At 43.1% G+C, this 20,537-nt stretch overlaps 1 protein-coding gene and 1 long non-coding RNA gene across 3 annotated transcripts; one reads left to right on the forward strand and one right to left on the reverse strand.

Annotated features, from left to right (window-relative positions):
- The first annotated feature begins 9,481 nt into the window (after positions 1-9,481).
- LOC125193428 (uncharacterized) lies at positions 9,482-19,668 on the forward strand. Of its 2 annotated transcripts, XM_089056414.1 has the most exons (4): positions 9,518-9,803; positions 9,880-9,952; positions 10,970-11,032; positions 11,490-19,668. In XM_089056414.1, exon 4 carries the CDS (start codon positions 11,988-11,990, stop codon positions 14,094-14,096), a length of 2,109 nt encoding a protein of 702 aa, XP_088912540.1. In that variant the 5' UTR covers positions 9,518-9,803; positions 9,880-9,952; positions 10,970-11,032; positions 11,490-11,987; the 3' UTR covers positions 14,097-19,668. The 2 variants fall into 2 exon arrangements, with proteins under 2 accessions (XP_088912541.1, XP_088912540.1); XM_089056415.1 differs by lacking the exon at positions 10,970-11,032 and having other exon boundaries at positions 9,482-9,803.
- LOC148927153 (uncharacterized) lies at positions 9,602-10,604 on the reverse strand. Its single transcript, XR_016128863.1, has 2 exons — positions 10,226-10,604; positions 9,602-10,144 (listed from the first exon to the last, which is right to left on the reverse strand). It is a non-coding gene; the product is annotated as an uncharacterized LOC148927153 (long non-coding RNA).
- Positions 19,669-20,537: the final 869 nt, after the last annotated feature.

Raw genomic sequence — 20,537 nt, forward strand, 5'->3', positions numbered from 1 at the left:
AACTTTTTCAGTCCAATAATAATCATGCCATAGCCACAAATCATATTCTCTCCATCTCAGTTCAAGTGATTGATTTCTTTTTTGCCGTTGTTTTGCAGACACAATAATAAATAGTTAAAATAGAGAGAGAGTAAAGTAACAGATAGAATAATATAGAAGAGAGTTGTATATATATTATTCTATTAACTATTTTACTTTATCTCCATTTTAATTATATATCATCATTTTCCTCAAACACGTGCCGAAAAGCAGTCTATCATTTGAGATGGGACAGAGGAAGTGTTCTTTTATCAATTGATATATTTTAATTAGATTAGAATAAAAATTATTGGACGATAAAATAATTAGAAAAAACACATAATTTAGCTAAAAAATTAAAACCAAATCTTGGTTATATTATAAAAAGGGGAAAATTAAACAACGAAAATTATGGACATCACACAAACAACACCGCCTCGCATATCACGATGCGCCCACTCCCCTACGTGCCCGGATCTCTTCAACCAAATCAACCTGGGGTTGGGTATGTGTTGTTTCCCTACACATATCGGCGAACCGTTGGAGCAAGTATCCATTACTATGTGGTCCACCCATCTGCAGGGGCGCGGTGGCAACACCGTGACTTGAACTAGCACTATCGTCTGATGCCCACCGCTCTGCAGCAAATCCTTCAAAATCTATTATCATGTTATGCAATATGATACATGCATACATGATATCGGCGATATCGTTTTTGTGCCAAACTCGTGTCGTGCACTGTATAATTCCCCATTGCGCTTGGAGCACACCAAAAGCTCGATCAACATCCTTCTAGCACCCTCTTGACGTTGCACGAAATAGGATTTCTTCGTACCAATCGGATCTCGGATTTTCTTGACAAATACGAACCAACGAGGGTATATCCCATCGGCTAAATAGTACTCCCTCCGTCCCATAAAAGTTGAGACAAAACTTTTGGGCACGGAGGTTAAGAATTTATATTAAATAAATAGAAGAGATGAAAAAAGTAGGAAAGATAAGATAGAGTAAAGTAAATGATGGAATAAAAAAAGAGTGATTAGATGTTTTGTCTTTTGTTAAAAAAAGGAAATGAGTCAACTTTGTTGGGACGGACTAAAAAGGAATACGACTCAACTTTTTTGGGACGGTGTTGTGATTTTTAGGGTTCAATTTAAGTACACAAAATAAGTTATAAATCCCTAAAAATACTACTTCTGCAAGTATACAGACGCGCAATGTAGTATAAAAGGTGTCGAACCCACAAGGAGGAGATTAATTGCTAAAACTATTAAATCTAACTAAAAAGCGATAAATTTGTAATTTTATAAGTTTGGACAAACGACTCAAACAGAAAGATCGAGAAAGTTAACTTGAGATTAACACAATAAAGGGAAAGAACTACTCCTAATTTGGTTCGGGTTGTTTTTTCACATGACTTCTATTTCCTAATTATTTTTCCAATGCTTTTAGGGATCGTGTTGATTTTTCCCTCGATCGCAGCTGATCACTGATCGAGGAATTGTACACCTAGGATAGGCTGATCAGGTCTCCTAGGCTCTACTCACCAACCCCTCACTCCTAAAGTCGCATAGTAAGCTCGGGATTAGCTTCTAACACAATTCAACACAAAGGATCCACCCCCGGTTTATCACCTAATCGGTTCTAACTCGAAGGTTCCTTATCTTTGTTTGTTCCTTATTCTAAGTTAAAGAGACATTAGAATTAAGGCAATTTCCAAATTAAGTTTACATGCTCAACTCAACAAGGATAAGAATAATCACCAAAGATAAAAATAATCACCAAAGATAAGAACTAAAAAGCAAAGAAAATCATAAAAATTCAAATAAAGAAGTTCATGTTCAACAACCCTACTACAAATTAGGAGTAATTCCAAGCTCTAGCCACCCGTGGTGGTCACCATAACAAGGAAACAAGCTAAAGATACCATGGGGGACAAGGCTTGGGTTGATGAAGCTTCAATCTTGCTCTTCTTCTTCAAGTGTGGCTTCCAAGCTCCAAATCTCTCTCCAAAATCGTTCCAGCCGCCAAAAGTCGCATAGGAAGTCGTGCCCTAGCTTTTTATATAGTTTGGGCTGAAAAAATAGGCCCAGTCAACTTTGCCCGACCGGGCGTTTTTTAGGGCAGAAATCGCGCGGCCGGGCGTTTTTTCACTGCACTGCGCAGTTTTTGTAAAACAGCCATATCTTCTTCATCTAGACTCCGATTGAGGCGTGCGAGATATCCACGCTAAGCTCTTTCGAAGGTGAATGCAATGGTGGACTTGTAGAAGCATTTGAAATTGATCTTTAAGGGCTAATTACTGTTCAGATTCGGACCATGTTTTCTTTCTCCGCTCTCTCTTATAGTTTGGTCTTTTGTCCTACAATATATCAAAATGAGTCCATTTTTCATCTTAAAAAGTGCATTAAGATAATGCAATAAAGGACTACAATTTGATTCACATCAGACGGAGGGAGTAGGTCATGTTGTACTGCGTGCCGTTGGCCACGAATCTAATCTCCGGACACTCACCCTGATACTCGTCATTGAAGAGATGCGACGACTACAAAACGTTGATGTCATTGTTCGACCTTGCGACACCGAAATGCGCATGCCAAATCCGCAACCGGTAGTCAGCAACGACTTCAAGGATCATCGAGGTGTGTTGCTTTTGAATCCAGTAGTGAACAACGCTTTCCAAGCCACCGGGCAGTTCCTCCACTCCCAGTGCATGCAATCGATGATGTCCATCATCCTCGGAAAATCGTGCACCCTCCCGTGCATATCTAGTAGTATCTAACAGTCCTCGGCGGTTGGCTTTCGTAGATACTCTAGACCTTCCTCATCGCAAACGCGGCTCGCACCTTTCCTCCCCACCCCGCCGCAGCGGCCTTACTATTGTGGACACTTAGAGTGTCCACAATAGAGTGGAATAGCCACGATTCTGCCAAGGCATGGCCACATAAACTCTTTCACAGCAAAAAAAACTTGTCCAGCCCAATACCAGTCACGCCACAGCCACAAATCATATTTTATCAATTGTTGGTATATTTTAATTGGAATGGAACAAAATTAATTGGAAAAAAATAAATAGAGTGGAATGGTATGAAAATAATGATTTGGGAATAGATATTTTATAGATAATTTTTTTTTAAAATAAACAAAATAAAATAAAAAATAAAAAATTAGGAGGCGGCACCAGCGCGGCTCCCTTCCGGCGTGCAATAGGCTCCGCCGCCACCTCCCTGTCCACGCCGCAAATGCCGCTTTTGCCCGTCCACCCCCCTCCCCCACCGCGCCGCCCTCCCGTCCAGCAGGCTCCGCTGCCCAGCTATTGTGGACACTCTAAGAGCATACATAAGGGGGTGGACGATAGCCCGCCCAGTACATCGTCGCTATTGCAGGTGCGTGGACGATGGGTATCCCAGTCTCGGCGGATGATGAGTTGTTTTTCGCATCCTCTGGCCTACGTCCGCCCATTGCGGGGGTGCTGACGATAGGTCCGGACGATGGGCACGAGTTTTCCTTTTATAAAAAAAATATTTTCTTATCTATGAATTTACCTCAATTCTCATTCCATTTTTCACACCAATCTTTCTTTCCCATCTGAATTCTCTCCACACTCTATCAAAATGAATCTCGATGATGACTGGAGTACTATGGAGGGAATTACTCAGGCCTTATTTAATTGCATTCATGAGGCAGCGGCCGACTGATTGGCCGAAATGGAGCGTGAGCGTTAACAGCCAGAGCAGGTCGCGAGGCCAATCCAACGTCGGACCTTTGTCTCCTGCGAGCATGACTGATATGCTTGGATTTTGCACTGTTTTAAAACCTTTATTTGGTTTGTTTTTAATGACAAAATCACAATTCATGTCCATATTTTGCATATTTTCTCTATTTTGGTATTTTGGCGTGTTTTGTGACATATGTGCATATTTGAGCCTAAAAAGACAGGAAAAGGTCGAAGTTGAAAATCTGGAGCGTTTCTGAAGTCTAGCGGTCCGCCGCAACATGCGAAGCGACCGCTGGAGCCTAGCGACCGCTACACCAATAGCGGTCCGCTTCGGAGAAAGTTGAGCTGAAATCGAGAAGACGTCCAGCGACCGCTGGAGAGTGAGTAGCGACCGCTACCAGATCTTCTGAAGCTATAGGATTAATTCCAGCGACCGCTGTCTAAGAGTCAGAAGCTACGGATCATTATGCAGCGACCGCTAGCCAAGGTGCAGCGGCCCGCTGCGAAAACGCGGCGCATAGATTTGACCTACTTATTCCCCAAGATTTACCAAACTTAGCCATTCTTACCTTGTTATGATAGGATTCGAAATTTCCCCTATAAATACCCCCTCAAACTTCTTCATTTAGATCTTCTTTTTGCCTCATAATTCTAGAGCATAAAATTGAGAGAGTTTTTCATTGTGCAAGAGGTTGAAGACAGAATCAAGAGAAGATCAAGGCTACAAGAATTCTACCTTTGTGTTTTATTGTTTTGGTTCTTATGTTCACTTTGTTTTTCCTTCATTCTATGTTTTTAGGTTATTCAATCATGTGTTTAGCTTATTTCATTATGTGTAACTAAACTCATAGGATTCTAGGGATGTATTAGTCACGACTTTGGTTATACAATTCCTTTTTTCTATTTAATATCCGTTTTGTTTTTACTTCATTTCTTCCCTAAGTTGTTCCGTAATTCTTCATGCTTGAGTGACACATTCGATGAAGATTTAATATAACTTGCTACATAATCATGAGAGGAGGTTGGCGAGTTAGATCCACTTAGTAGACACTACAATTAGCTTCCTTTAAAATGTCACTGTTAATTGAGAGTGAGGACTTTTCAATGGTCTTAATAAGGAGCTTTTAGGAGTTACGACCTAGGATTGACAACCCTAGCGTTAGTAATCTACGCTTGTACCGCATGGGCATAACTTGTGTGACTCGTTCTATCGAAGTATAAACTATGTCAGGGTATTGTAGTTGGAACTTGTATAACCATAACTGTGGACGCACATCCCTAGAATTCTCTTATCTCTCATATTTTTACCTCTTTAATTTGTTGCAATTAGTTGTTTAATGCTTTCAAGTGTTCTCGTTTCCAAAACTTTTCCAAAATCTTTGTTTTTCCAAATAGTGAAAGAAGCTTAGTAGAAGGTAGACAATTTGTGATTCTATTCCCCGTGTTCGATATCCCAGTACTGACCTTTAGCTATACTAGATTTACTCTGAATACTTGCATGTTTATTTTTTTTAGTACTAATAAAAAGTGCATCAATGACGTAGCTCACCAACGTCTGTCCTCAGACTATTTAGTCAATGAACCACGCTAAACCAAACGGTTTTTCAGCGCCGATTTAGAATGCAACAAGATCTTTTACTCCCAAAACCTTGCACGCCCCATCCAGGCCCCAACTGTTATATTACACTATTCACAACTACAATCTATTTTACTCGTAAAATAGAAAACGTTGAACAAATTAAAACACAGAAAATTCATTGTTCAGTCAAAAATTAAAAATTATAAACCTAGAAATTAAAAATTACAAGTCCTAAAAATTAAAATATTACAAGTTCTAGAAATTAAAATAGAGATACAATAGAGAGAGAAATTGTTTGAAAAAGGGATGAACAAAGGGTATATAAAATAGGCAACATTTTATAATTAACCTTCCATAACCCTAGGTCGGACTGCAACTAGGCGTTTCCCGGGAGCATGCAACACTGGGTGATAAGTCGTATTCTAAGCCTTGGTTACTGGTCAGTATGTCGTGAAATGCATGTATTATCTGCAAAACAGTTACTTAAGTGTGCAGGATTAAAGGATCCAAGTCAGTAGGAGACGATTCAGGTGACGCAAGTGAAAAGGGCGCCAGAAGGGTGCGATACTGACCAGGATGCATGCCAGAGAAAAGGCTTGAGATGGAGAAGGAGGATAGCTGGGATGATCATTGACAAGGGCAAAAAGGTCAAAACGCGGGAGAAGTCTACCCTAAAAGCAAGGGCAAGCCTCCCTATAAAAGAAGCCACTTGGAGAGAGAGAAGGAGTTCGGATAGACGCCTCCTAAGAGTTCGGTTCGAAGTTCTCGGTTCTCAACACACTTAGTAGAATTCTCTCTAGAAGATCAGTTCCTTCAGCATTATCCCGCCTCTCGTTCCTCGCCACAGCCATGGTCACTTGACGTCGAAGATTTTTCCGGAGAAGTCATCAGTCCGTCGTTCCAGCCAGTTATCGTAGCAGTGTAGTAGTATTATCGCCCGTAGTGGCACAAACAATCTTAATCGCTTTCCTAGTTTAAAGTTTACTTGTTTTCATCGTTAGTTATTTGCAAACACTCATCGCTGTGCTCTTTTGAAGTACTTTGTTATTTTCCAACTTTTACATTATGAAGTTTCTATTTCACATGTCACTTTGGTTCGAGTTTGCTTCATTCTGCCTAGGAAAGTTAGATTTAGTTATTGCTTTCAATTTCTAAGTGTTTTCTTATCGGGAGTTGTTGATTCAAAGTTGTAGCTATGTTTAGTCAAGTTTTCATGCATGAGTTTCTTTTCTGCGCCGTGATTACCACCTTGCATGTCAGTCAGTAGAAGTAAAGTTGCAGTTTTACTGTGTAATTTAAGTTTGAGCATTTAAATCGATGGATCTTAAGTTTGAATTTGTGAATCTGAAGTTCAGTCATGGAGTTTGTGTTTATCTGAATTCTGTTAATACTTGGTGAAGAAGAAAACGTCAAAATCAACTTTAGTTTGAAGCACTTTACTTTTAAGTTACTTTTGTTTTTGTTCCCTACTTTTCAGATGTACTGCCCAGACCTGTCAGAGAACCACCCAGCCACCAAATATGCCTTGTAGTCTAAATTTCCCCTTTTAGTAACTGTCTACTTTTCATATGCCTCTGAGACACATTGTCCCCTATTTTCACGAACACTCCCACATGTCTGTTATTTTCACGCCTACTAGTCAGTAGAGTACCACCTTTATTTCCTGTCTAGGTAAAATCTCAACCCAAGCGTGGTAGCTAACCAAAACACCCAGGAAAGTCACTGCAGTTATCAAAACGTGTCCATCCTCGTGGGAATCGACCCTTACCTCCATTATACTAATCAGTAGAAGTGGGTTGAGGAAACTTGTTTGAAGCCAGGTCCCGGTTATCGTACCAACGACTCAGCTGGGTCGGGAATCTCTTCCTGATCAGTTGGATACACTCCAAATTACATACGAAAACCATCACAACACTCGAAAGAGTGGGGAAACCACTTGGTCCGTCAAAATGGCGCCGTTGCCGGGGATGGATAGCGTTCATACCTGTTATTGTGTGTGATCTTTTTGGTGTACATACTGTTTATAATTTTTCTTTTCTTTTTGTTTTCAGTTTATGAGAAGTGGCTCGGCTCCTGGCCAGTGGAGACCAAGGATACTTCCCCGAGGAACAATACTCGTTACCACTCGTTCTGTCCTGCCGACAGCACTGTCCGACCTAGGCACGAGTAGCGACGAAGAAAAGGAGGAGCTAGAGTACCAACTTCCGGAGCCTCCCCCCAACCAGTAAGAACACTAGTGAGAATGGCTGACCAGGGTGAGGACGATCCCGAGCTCGCAACACTTACCGCGCACGCCGGCGGAGATCCTCCACAAGCCATAGTGGTTACCCCAGGCCAAACCGCCTGTGATGTGAAACCCCACGTTATCGCAATCTTACCGACGTACTGTGGGAAGAGCTACGAGGGACCATACGAATTCTTAAATGAGTTCTGCAAAATCTGTAAGGCACAGAGGCGGCCAGCAGGAGCGAGCGAGGATGATTACAGACTGAAAGCCCTACCTTTTGTCCTGAAGGGAGAGGCCAACACTTGGTTCATGCGCCTGCCAGCCGACTGTATCAATACATGGGCTGATTTCAAGTCAGTTTTCCTAGCCGAGTTTTTCCCGTCTTCAAAGACAAGTGCATTGAAGAGGAAAATATCGTGCATAAGGCAAGAATATGATGAAACTCTGAGTGAATACTGGGAGAAAGTACATGAGCCTTTTGGAGTCATGCCCCAACCATCGCATGAAGGAGACAGAGGTGCACCACACCTTCTATGAAGGAATGAACAAGGAAACCAAGGATCTGGCGAATTCGTCACCTGGAGGCGATTTCACCCAGTTGAGAGTAAGTGAAGCCAAGAAGGTGTTATGTAAGCTGTTGAATGCAAAGAAGACGTACGACAACGCGAGAGATGGGTACAGCAGAGAAAGGGTAGCAAGTGCTTCGGCTACTGACCAGGAGGAACGGATGGATTTGAAGATGGAGGAATTAAAGAAGGAGTTTCTGACTGCAATCAAGCAAAACACTCCACCACCTTCTCCAACTGGAGGCCAAGAAGCCCCAGCACTACCATATGATCAGCCGGACAACTCGCTGGATGTGGAGCAAGCAAATGCCGCAGGATACTACAATTCCAACGGAAATTGGATTCCGGGAAAACAAAGAGATGCACCGTGGAGGGACCACCAAAATTTCCGATGGGGGAGATGGAAATCAGAATCAGAACCAAAATCAGGCTCCAAATCAACCCAACCCCCAACCGAACCAATATCCCAACCGTGGCCCAACAAACCCTGACTACCAGTCTAACTGGGTAGGAAGAAACCAGCATCCTCAGAACCAAAACTCTCAAAACCAGAACCCGAACCCTACCTATGTGCCACCCCATCAGCGAAACTCCCAAAACCAAAACCAGAACCAAAACCAAAACCAGAACCAATTTAACCCAGGGCCTCAACATAACACCCACCACCAAAACCAAAGTCAATACCAGCACAACCACGACCAGTATAACCCTCCTGCCCAGCATAACCAGTACCCACCGAACCAAAACCAGCAAAATTTCTCAGGCCACCAGTCAAACCCGCCACCTCAGTATAACCAGCACCAGAGCTCGAACCAATTCCATTACCCAAACAGGTCGAGGAGGTCTATGGAGGACATGATGGGGGAGATGCTTGCCTCGCAGCAAAGCATTAAAAATGACTTGCAGTCCACTAATGAAACAATGCAAGGAATGCAAAGTGCCCAGAAGGAACATAGGTCAAATATGGACATGATGAACAGGCAGTTGGCCCAACTCGCTAACTCGGTGGGCGAAATGAAAGGGAACTCAGGGAAACTCCCATCTACAATCCATGTACCTGAAAAGGCAAATGTGAGCAAAATTACTGTAACACCCGTCTTTTTAGTACCCTTTTTCGATTAATTTTGTTTTGAGAACGAGCGATTGATAGACCTTAAATAAGATGTTGTCTTTGTTTCGAGTGGATGTGAATGAAATTAATGAATGTTTGAATCGTTGTTGGGCAATCGTGTGGTGAAAGTAGTCGGCGAGTTTGACGTGAGAATCATTAATGAGAAAATTAAGCGTTCGTCTAAGTACTTGGAACAACACCAAAGTACTAAAATAATAAAACACCACAATTAAATCTAAGCACTAAATTTCATATATTTTTGGGCCTATTACTTTTGTCTATTATTATTATTATTCTCTCCTATGCTATTTATCCTAATTCAATTGGGATACTTTTAATATAGCCATTTATTCAAAATCCCTAATTATTTCCTGCAGTCAAATACTCAGTCAAAAACAATTCTTTCTTCTGATCCTATTCTACACGTTTTCCTCTTCAAAAAAAAAACCCCCACTCCCTAATATCTCTCCAACAAACAATCAAATCTCTACAAAGTTGTTATATATCTTTTTTTCCCCCACCTCAGCTATTATCAACTGTGTTCCACAAATTCCAGAGCAGTTTCTCCTCTCTTCCGCAAAAAGGTAATCTCTTTTCAGTTCAAATCTGTGTATACCATTCCTGGATTATTAAATCCATAGTACCACTTTCTCGTCACAGTTTAGAGGAAGATCGAGCAGTTGCGAACCCAATTTCTCCCTGCAAATCCAAATTTTTCTCCATTGCTATCAAGGTATACACTATCCTCCTCAATTCAACACTATAGATTCATACATTCACTTTAGTTCACTGGCCGAATCTGGAATAATTTATTTTGAAATTTTCTGCAACTTGTTGAAGAATAATCCCTTTGAAAGCTTCGATCTTTAAAGCTGTAGAAGTAACCTCTTGGTTCTCTTGAGTTTTAATTCATAAATTCCAATTCCTGCCCATAAATATTTGAGACGAACCACTAAAAATTTATAATAAAAGTTTGGATTGGGAAAGAGTGGAGAGGAAAACTTACCGGTTAGGAAAAGCGGCGCTGCCGATGGAGGGGCTGACCGCCTGGAGCGGCGACGGATAGCGGCAGTGTGTGAACGGAAACAGCAGACCGAGGGAGAGAGAATCCGATTTGGTGAAGAATAGTGATAGAGCTGCTGCGTTGAGATAGAGAGAGAGAGAAAACGTGAGACTAAGAGAGAGTGGTGTAGTCTGAGAAGTAGTGAACGAAAGAGTTTGCTGATTTTGATTTTGAGGAAAAAGAAGAAAGAAAAAAAAAACGTATAGTGTGGGCATGTACTGATTCCTTTTTCTTAACTCTTGTTTAATAGTTGGGCCACCTTAGTGTTAGGATCTGGATTACTTTACTCATTTAAAACTTTGGGCCTTAGTAAATAAGTGAGTGTGGAAAAGGTATTAAATTACAGATTTTCTTTTATTCTCTAGTTGTTAAATGGGACTGACCAAATATTAATTTGTGGGTCGGCCTTTTATTGTTTGGAACCTATGTGATGGAATTTAATATGTTTGGCCTATATTCTTCTAGTGATGATCGAGATGTCCAGTATGTCGGAGACCTTTGTGTTTAATAGATTTTGGGCAGTTTACTTGGCAATGGTTAAATTCAGAAAAATAATGACCTTTATATTTATATTCTTTTTATGAAAGAAAGGTGGATAATTTGAGCACACACCTAGGAGCATGCATTGTCTTTAAATTAAATTATTTAGCAAAGCCTGATTTTTGCATATCATGTTATTTCGAAAAGGGTGAAATTTTGCACGTTGTTGAGGTTGGGACAGGAAGTTGGTGGAGGAGTTAAGCTTTTGAGGTGGGCTTTCGTTTTAAATAAGGACTATGTCCTAAATACTATTTTTATGTGAAATGAGGTGAAAATTGTTTGTCTTGCCATGTTTTGTGTTTGAATGAACCTATCTGAAGTGGCTATGCCATGTATGTTTAATCGAATTCGGGTCCCAGTAGGGCCGCAAACCCTGCTCGGACTAGTGTACACCCAGTAGATCGTGCGCTATCTCTTTGGAGTTGGCCGGTCTAGTGACTTGGTTCGTGGCCACGTTCCTTGTCATGTATGTTCAGATATGGTGATGGTGATGTGGATGGAAAATGGTTGCAACCGAATCTTATGTGAAAAATGATTTTAGTGACTTGGGTTCTTTTCAATTAAAACCCCCAAGATCACTCGTTATGGCTTGACAAACTGATTTGGCATGTGTCCACTGAGTGCATCAAGTACTCAGCCCTGCATATTTGTTTTTCTTAATGTGCAGATTGAGCGACGACGAGCGTGGAGGATGTTGAGCAGAATTCATGGATTATTTATGGTTGGCTTAATATTGTTGGATATGTCGTGTCTTCATACTCGGCATTTTCCGTGTCTTGAACGCTTCCGCTAAGTGTCTTTTCTTTAAAATCGTTTTAGTATTGAGAACCTAACTCTTTTCAAAAGTGTCTACTTTCTAGTCTTTATTTCTTAGAATTGGTACTTTGTTGAATTGATACTATGTTGTTTTCTAAGTTATTTTAAGTATTTAAATATTTTGGTCAAAGATGTGTGTTTCCCCCTTTCTTCCCCGCTTCTTTAATCATCCCCTAGTCGCGATCAACCGTGTTTTCTATCCTTAGAAAATACGGGCGTGACAATTACACTGCGGTCCGGGACAGCCTATAATGGACCTCAGTTCAAGAACCCTGTTGGGGAGTCTAGTAGAGAAGAGGTGCTGAGCGACATCATCCCAGCGGAAGAGCTCACGAGGCCTCTGCCTCAGATGGAGGATCCGTTTTTTCTAAACGAGGAGCCTACCGTGGAAGGAAAGAAGGGAGAAACACAACCTGGAAATGAGCAGCCGGGAGGAGTAATGCCCACATCGGAACCTCAAACCCAGGAGAAGCCAAAGGGAATTCCACAAGGACTGACTGGAGAGGCTAAGGGAGAAAAACCGTTTCCATATCGGTTTGTGACGAAGAGGAAGAAAGAAAACCCTGTGGATTTCATGTCGATCTTTGGGAAGCTGGATGTCACCATACCATTCCTCCAAGCTGTGAGACTGCCCCCTCTGGGGAAGTTTATAAAGGAGTTCATAGCCGGGAAGGCCCAGGAGGATGGAAAAATCATGGTGGAAGGAATAGCATCAACCATTGTACAGGAGAAGCTACCACTCAAGAGAGCCGACCCAGGTATGTTTACCCTACCCATAACAATTGGGGATGTGAAAATCGAGCATGCAATGTGTGATCTAGGAGCATCTATCAATGTTATGCCGTTATCCATTTATAATCGGTTAAAAGGGGTAAAATTGTCGAATACTAGGGTGTTGATCCAACTGGCTGATAGGTCATGTATCAATCCTGAGGGTGTGTTAGAAAATGTATTGGTCAGTATACAGAACTTTACTTATCCCGCTGATTTTTATGTCATTAAAATGAGTGAACCAGAAGCTAGAGAGTCTAGCGGGATATTGTTAGGAAGACCATTTTTAAGAACGGCTAAAACAATTGTGGATATGGCCGAGGGAACAATATGCATTGACTTTAATGGTGAGAAATTTGTCTTTGACATCAATGAAGCCATGAAAAAACCAATAGATTCTGAAAATCTATTTTATGTTGATGTAATTGACCCCTTAGTCCAAGAATTTCTTGAGACCGAATTATTGCAGGAAAAGCTCCAAGCCTTGGATGTGTATGCCCAGGTTGATGTGGAAGCAGCTGCATGGTGTGATCTGATCAGTAGCCGGGGGTTGACTGACGAAGAGATCGAAGAAGCAATTACGGAATTCTGTCAGAAGTCAGAACTAGCAGGATCCGTAGGGGCCGTTGTGCCGGCCCGGATGGAGGAAAAATCAGATGCTGAACAAGAGCAAGAGGAGGATTCAAAGAAGAACCCTTTACCTACAGACACACTGCCCCCGCAAGTGGAGTTGAAAAAGTTGCCAGCGAATCTTAAGTATGCCTACCTAGGGGAGGAAGACTCATTCCCTGTAATCATCAATAGCGGGCTGACTGAAGAGCAAGAGGCAAGAGTACTAACTGTGCTGGGCAAAAACAAGAAGGCTATTGGATGGAGCCTTACGGACCTGGTAGGTATAAGCCCGGATGTCTGCATGCACCACATTAGGCTGGAGGATGGAGCCAAGGCGCATAGAGATTCCCAAAGAAAGGTGAACCCAAACATGCGAGAAGAGATACTGAAGGAAATCTTGAAGTTGCTCTCACTGGGCATTATATATTCAGTACCAGATAGTGAATGGGTTAGCCCAATCCATATGGTCCCCAAGAAGTCAGGGATCCAGGTGATTAAGAATAAGAGAAATGAGCTAGTGCCCACCAGACTAGTTACCGGGTGGCGAATGTGCATAGATTACCGGAAGCTGAACAATGCAACCAGGAAGGACCATTTTCCCCTGCCATTCATCGATCAAATGCTGGAGCGACTGGCTGGGAGGAAGTACTTCTGCTTTTTGGATGGGTACAGTGGTTACTTTCAAATCTATGTGGACCCGGAGGACCAGGATAAGACCACGTTCACTTGTCCGTTTGGAACCTATGCGTATAGGCGTATGCCATTTGGTCTATGCAACGCCCCCGGTACTTTCCAACGGTGCATGATGAGCATATTCTCGGATTTGATTGAAGATTGTATAGAGATCTTTATGGATGATTTCACTGTCTATGGAGACTCTTTCGACTCGTGCTTGCAACATTTGGATGTGGTACTTGAAAGGTGTCAAGCAAAGAGTCTGGTTTTAAATTTTGAGAAATGCCATTTCATGGTTACAGAAGGAGTTGTTTTAGGACACGTGGTGTCAGAAAAGGGGATCCAGGTGGATCAAGCTAAAGTGGATGTCATATCCAAACTACCATTCCCTGCTGATTAGAAAGGAATAAGAGGTTTCCTTGGCCATGCTGGATTTTGTCGAAGATTTATCAAGGATTTCGCCAAGATTGCCCAACCTCTCACCAGGCTTCTCCAGAACGAGGTGGAGTTCGTCTTCGATGAGCATTGCAAGGCTGCCTTCAACCTCCTTAAGGAAAAATTGATTTCTACACCGATCATTCAGGCTCCTGACTGGGATCACCCCTTCGAGGTGATGTGCGATGCTAGCGACTATGCAGTGGGGGCCGTACTGGGACAGAAGATTGAAGGAAAAAGGTATGTGATATTCTATGCATCCAAGACCTTGAATCAAGCCCAACGGAATTATGACACCACCGAAAAGGAGATGTTAGCGGTTGTCTATTCCTTCGAAAAGTTCAGGCAGTACCTACTGGGATCAAGAGTCATCGTCTATAATGATCATGCGGCAATCAAGTATCTCATTGCGAAGAAGGAGTCAAAGCCCCGACTGATCAGATGGGTGCTGCTTTTACAAGAATTCGACTGAGAGGTAGAAGACAAAAAGGGAGTTGAAAACAAGGTAGCGGACCACTTGAGCAGAATAATACAAGAAGGGAACAGTGAAGATGTGAGGGATCGATTCCCAGAAGAGCATTTATGTGAAGTGATTTTCTCCGCTAGGAAGATTGATTGGGAAGAAGTGATGAGACTTACTGGTCAGGACGCAACAACCAAGAGCAAGGAGAAAGAGGGACAGGAACCCTGGTATGCGGACTTGGCAAACTACCTAGTAACGGGAGAGCTACCAAGGGTGCCAAACGTGACAAAGGCTCAAAGGATGAAGATAAAGAGCGAAGCAAAGTATTATTTCTGGGACGACCCATACTTGTGGAAGGCAGGAACAGACCCATACTTGTGGAAGGCATGTGGAGGACATTTCGGGCCAAGAAAGACTGCCAGGAAAGTGCTAGATATCGGATTCTACTGGCCGACCCTAAATAGAGATGCATACGAGTTCTGCAAAGGCTGTGACCATTGCCAACTGACCGGTGGGATCTCCGCAAGGGATGAAATGCCGCAAGTTCCAGTAATAGTTTGTGAGGTGTTCGACATCTGGGGTATGGACTTCATGGGTCCTTTTCCCTCATCTTATGGGAACTCCTACATCCTGGTGGCAGTTGACTACGTATCTAAATGGATAGAAACCAAAGCCACAAGCACTTGTGAATCTAAGGAAGTCACCAAGTTCCTCAAGAGTCATATATTCAGCCGATTTGGAATACCAAGGGCAATCATCTCCGATCAAGGCACTCACTTCTGCAACCGAACGTTTGAAGCATTGATGAAGAAGTACGGAGTTCATCACCGCCTATCCAGTCCTTACCACCCTCAAGCCAACGGGCAAGCAGAGATCTTAAACAGGGAAATAAAGAGCATTTTAGAGAGAGACGGTCAACCCCTCCAGGAAAGATTGGAGCACAAGGTTGGAAGATGCTCTGTGGGCATATCGCACAGCATACAAAACTCCTATCGGGATGTCCCCCTATCGCATCGTCTTTGGGAAAATGTGTCTGTTGCCAGTAGGAATTGAACACCGAGCATACTAGGCCGTACAACAGGTTAATGTGGATGCTAAGGCCTGTGAAGAGGAAAGGAAGCTACAACTACAGGAGCTGGAAGAACTCAGATTGGAATCATTCGACTCAGTCATGTGGTACAAGGAGAAAACAAAGATGTGGCACGACAAAAATCTGAGAACCAAGGATCTCCAAGTTGGTCAGAAAGTACTACTCTTCCCGTCAAGATTGAAGCTAATGCCTGGGAAGCTCAAATCCAAATGGGCAGGACCTTACATTATCACTGCATTACGTGCTAATGGAGCGGTCGAGATTTCAGGGAGTATCCCTAACTCTGAACCTTTTGTCGTTAATGGACATAGATTAATATATAGGGAAAATGAAGAGATATATGTAGTGGAAGAAATTCCACTACACTCTAATGGCATCTAAATGACCAGTAAAAAAAAAGGGGGGGGATTTGGAGTTTCACCTGGTCAACATCATATAATCTGAACTTACTGACCTGGTAAAACTTCAAATACCCTTAGCAATGATGTAAATATTGTAAATATTTAGTAAATTAACTTAGTTTAAAAAAGGAAAACAGAAAAAAGATTTTCGGATTTTAAATATTAATTCAAAGCCCGTACTGATCAGAGGATACTATTTGGGTGAAACTCTGAATTGTATTAAAAGAGCCATTTAATTTCTTATTTTCTAATTCTAGCAAACTGAGAAAAAGGGGGATGAGTAAAGTTTGAAATTTTGGGGTGTTGCAGCTTTGCAGGCGAGTGCAGAAGCTGGGAGGCGCGTGAAGCAAGGACGTGACAAGCAACGTCCAATCAGCTGCCAGCAAGCGCAACCGCCTTCCACACGAAGCGTCTCGACCGGGCGACCGTTTACAATCGGTCAAAACCCTCAACTACCTGCCCCTCTATAAAACACCCCACCGCCTACTCCCCTTCACTTTACAAACTCTTACCTGCATTCTCTCATCCTCAACTACCCACCCCACTCCGAAAACCACCACCCACTATAGAAACTACCGCAAACCACCACCGGTACAGTCATGGCAAAGCGAAAGGCAACAAACAACCCAGCAGCTACCACCGGCGAAGCCCTGTCAGAAGTCCAAGCAACAGCCGAGTCACAGCCACCGCCGACGACACAAATTCCGGCGATGGTTCCGTTAGATGCACTGGCGGCGTTTCTAAAGCAACAAGACCCCAACAGAGAATGGACAACAACCCTAGCCGGATTTAGCCTAACCGGAGGAATGCCGACGACATCAAACCCTACCCCAACTGAACCCACAGAAAACCTACCCACCGCCAACCCCAAGAACCTCAATTCCGACATCCGAACAGATTTCTACAACAGTAACAGCACAATCAGAGCCCTCCCACCCTTATCCCATGCACCAACAAACAGAGCCGTTCGACGTCAGCCCTCTTTCCGCCTATCAAGATCCCAACTGGGGAGAAACAAAAGAGAAGGAGATTCGGGAGAGAGCAAGCGTGAGCGAAAACGAGGAAACAGAAAGGATAATGGCCACTGAGGCCAAAATCGATGAAGCAGAGAGGGAGGGGATAGATCTGAACACAATGGACAAGAAGCAAGGGTTAATGACGGAAGATGAATTCCAAGCGGTTTTGGGCAAGGGGGATAGGATCGTGGTAAACCCTGAAGGGGTGGCTGAGGTACTGGACCTCGCATCCCAGACAGTAGGGAAGGGGGAAGCAACAAAGGAAGCAGAAAGGTCGGAAGGGATAGTCCACCAATCAGTAGAAGAGAAGACAGCCGAACAACTTGAGGAGGAGAGACAAGAGCCAGTAACACATCAAGAGGAAGCCTCAGTGGTAACTAAACCGAAACCCGTAAAGAGGAGGCTAGTGTTGAAAAACGACCCCAAGGCAAAAAGGCAGAAACTCCAAAGAGTGTCACAGCGATGCTTAGGAAAGTGGACGTCCAACAAGGAAGGAGCAAACACAGCAGCAGATGCAGTGGAGGTTTCGAGTGAAGACGAGAAGACTACTCCTACAAAACATGGGGAGGAGCCCTCGAATACTAGCCAGGAGGACAACCAAATGGCAACAAGGACAGTATCAGCAACGCCGACTGACCAGGAGGAGAATACTGACAAGGTGACTGAGGGTCTGGACCTCGCATCAGAGTCAGTAGGTCGGGAGGAGGCAGCAAGAAGTGATACTAGTACCCGCGTGGTGACCAAGCCTACCACCCAGGAGGACGTTTCAACACAAGCCGACGAGGAAGCAGAGGCAATGGAAATCGAAGAAACCAAGTACATTCAAGAAAGGAAGAGGAAGGGGAAAGCCCCTGTCAAGAAGAAACAAGTCATGAAGAAACAGCGCACTGCCAATGCAAGCATATGATCAGAGAGCCGGAAGAGAAAGAGAGATCAAGCGACACCGACTACACTTCCAGCGAGGAGTCTGACTCGGAGAGTGATATCTCTCTGGAAGGAGAAGAATATCATGAGCAGCAGCTCCCCGACAACCACCTTGAACTAGTCCATCCTCCGGTAGAGAGGATCGTGTACCGGCGGTGGAGGGTAACGCTCACTGATGAGCTTATGGAGGACATGAAGCACTACGACACCAAAAAGCTTCAAGATGCATTTGACGACAAGGATGACAGTAGCAAGCAAGTCAAATGCGGAAAGGTACTCCACATACCCTCTTTGGATGAGTTGTCTGTTCGTGATTCCTTCCTGGCCAGTATGGAAGCATTGGGTTTTGAATGGCTGTTAGAGAATAGGGACCCAGAGATATCTGTGAGATTAGCAAAGGAGTTCTTCACCACGTTTAGGTTCCAACTCACTACGGACCTAGACGAGGTGTCAATTTCCTTTAGGATATTCGGTGGAGAACTGTACATGAGTCTGATAGAGTGGACTGTGCGACTGGGTATATGTAGCCTGGAGGAGGCTATAGGACCAGACTGGAGAAGTCGTGAAAGGGGGGTACCGAGGCGACATATAGAATTTGAGCCCCAGGAAGCCTGGGAGGAGCTAACCAACCCGGATGCTGGCCAGTTTGCCTCTACTAAATCCAGATCCACCCACTTCAACAACTCCATGCTAAGATTAGTGCAGCTCTACTTAGGATATAACCTACTGGGGCAGAGCAACTCCGCTGCAAGAACGTCCATGACCGAATTGTACTTGGTATGGTGCGGTAAGCGTGGAAGAAAACTGCACTTGAGATTTTGGACAGCCTACCAATGCCACCTGATAGCCACCTACCCAGCCAGAAACTTGTCGCTCTGCCACATACAAGGAGCCTTCGTGTGCAACAACATCATCATAACAGAGGCAGAAGACCTGTCTCTAATGTACATGGTCGACGCTCCTGGCCTGTTTGATATACCCTTCTTCGTCCGCACCAACTTGGTATACTACAGAGAAGGAGTACCCCAGTTCTACCAAATGGGAGAAGCCCCTAGAGGAAGGGCACAACAAGGGCAGGAGGTGCAAGCTATCCAGCTCGACCAAGCACAGAGGCTGAGGCAAGAAAACCTGGAGCGGGCAGTGACTGAGCTGGCTGAGGAGAATAGACAATCGCGGGCAGAGATGGCGAAGCTGACAGCCCTAATGGAGAGCATCCTAAAGGAGTTGGCAAGAGGAAAAGCAAGCATTGGAGCTGGAACAAGCAGACATGGAGGACAGGAAGAAGAACCCACCGGACCTGAGGAAGAAGAAGGCAATGGACAACAGAAGAATGATGAAACCCAACCCGGACCTACTGAAGAAGAACCAACGGACCCACCTGCACAGAACCCTGCACCAAGAAGGAGCAGGAGGAACATCTGACCGAACCACTCCCAACTGACCAGTTAGTTTTCTTTTTAATTTTTAAGTTTTTTTTTCTTTTGTTTATGTTTTCGTACTTTTAGTAAATAGTTAGAATTATGTGTTTTAATTGTGAGTAAACCCCATTCATAACACTTAGCCTATTTAATAGTCTAAGTGTGAGAAGTAAAGGGTTTGCTCCTTTGGTGCATGTATGTTTATTATGTTTTTCTTTGTGTTTTGTCGTGGGCATGTTACCTCACACTTAGCCTACTGCGTGACTCAATTTATTTTTAACACAAGTATACCCGCAAGTGTACGGGGCTAATGTAGCAAATAGTAAGCAAAGAGTATCGTATCCACAGAGACAATGAGTGTCAACCTAATTACCACGAACCAACCTCAACTACTATTTAGATGAATCAGAATTTTGGTTTTTCTAAATCTATTTAAAAGTAAGGTAAAAACAATTAAAAACAACTAGAGAACTAAAAGCAAATAAGAAAATGGATGTAGATCAAGGATGAGAAGGGTAGAATCCTACGGGATCGATAACAACTATCCTATGCTCAACTAATTTCCAAACTATGCCAACAAAGGGTCTCAAGGGTTATTAAGCTATCACTAAGGTAAAACTATATCTTTTCTCAAAGCATATAATTTGTAGATTGCTACCTAGAACCGAAGTCTCCTTCCTAGAACTAAGGCAACAACTCCTAATAGCTCCTAAGATACTTAGCTTCATTCAAAGGCTCAAATCTCTCGATTATATTGGCAAAGACGTCAATTTCTTCTCTTTCAAATTAAACTACTCACTTCTCAGTTCTTGTAGTAAAATCCACATGCATTTATAAGGTGATCAGTCAAATAAATGTATAAGCACAGAAGAAATCAAAATAACCACATGAGCCAAGGCATAGAAAAAGGAAATCAATTAAACATAAGAATCATTGTATCTCCCCCGTAGAACTCTACGAAGGATTTAGCTACTCATGTTCAACACAAAAGTCAAAGAGGTATTCAAAGAAATAATCTAAAACATTGATTGAATAAGAATAAAACTAAAAGTATAAACTCCTAGAATTGGATTGGGCGGATTGGAGGTCTCGTC

This window comes from Salvia hispanica, chromosome 4 (genome assembly GCF_029641045.1).
Source record: "Salvia hispanica isolate PSC_SH4W2 chromosome 4, Shi_PSC_v1, whole genome shotgun sequence".
NCBI classification, from domain to species: Eukaryota; Viridiplantae; Streptophyta; class Magnoliopsida; order Lamiales; family Lamiaceae; genus Salvia; species Salvia hispanica.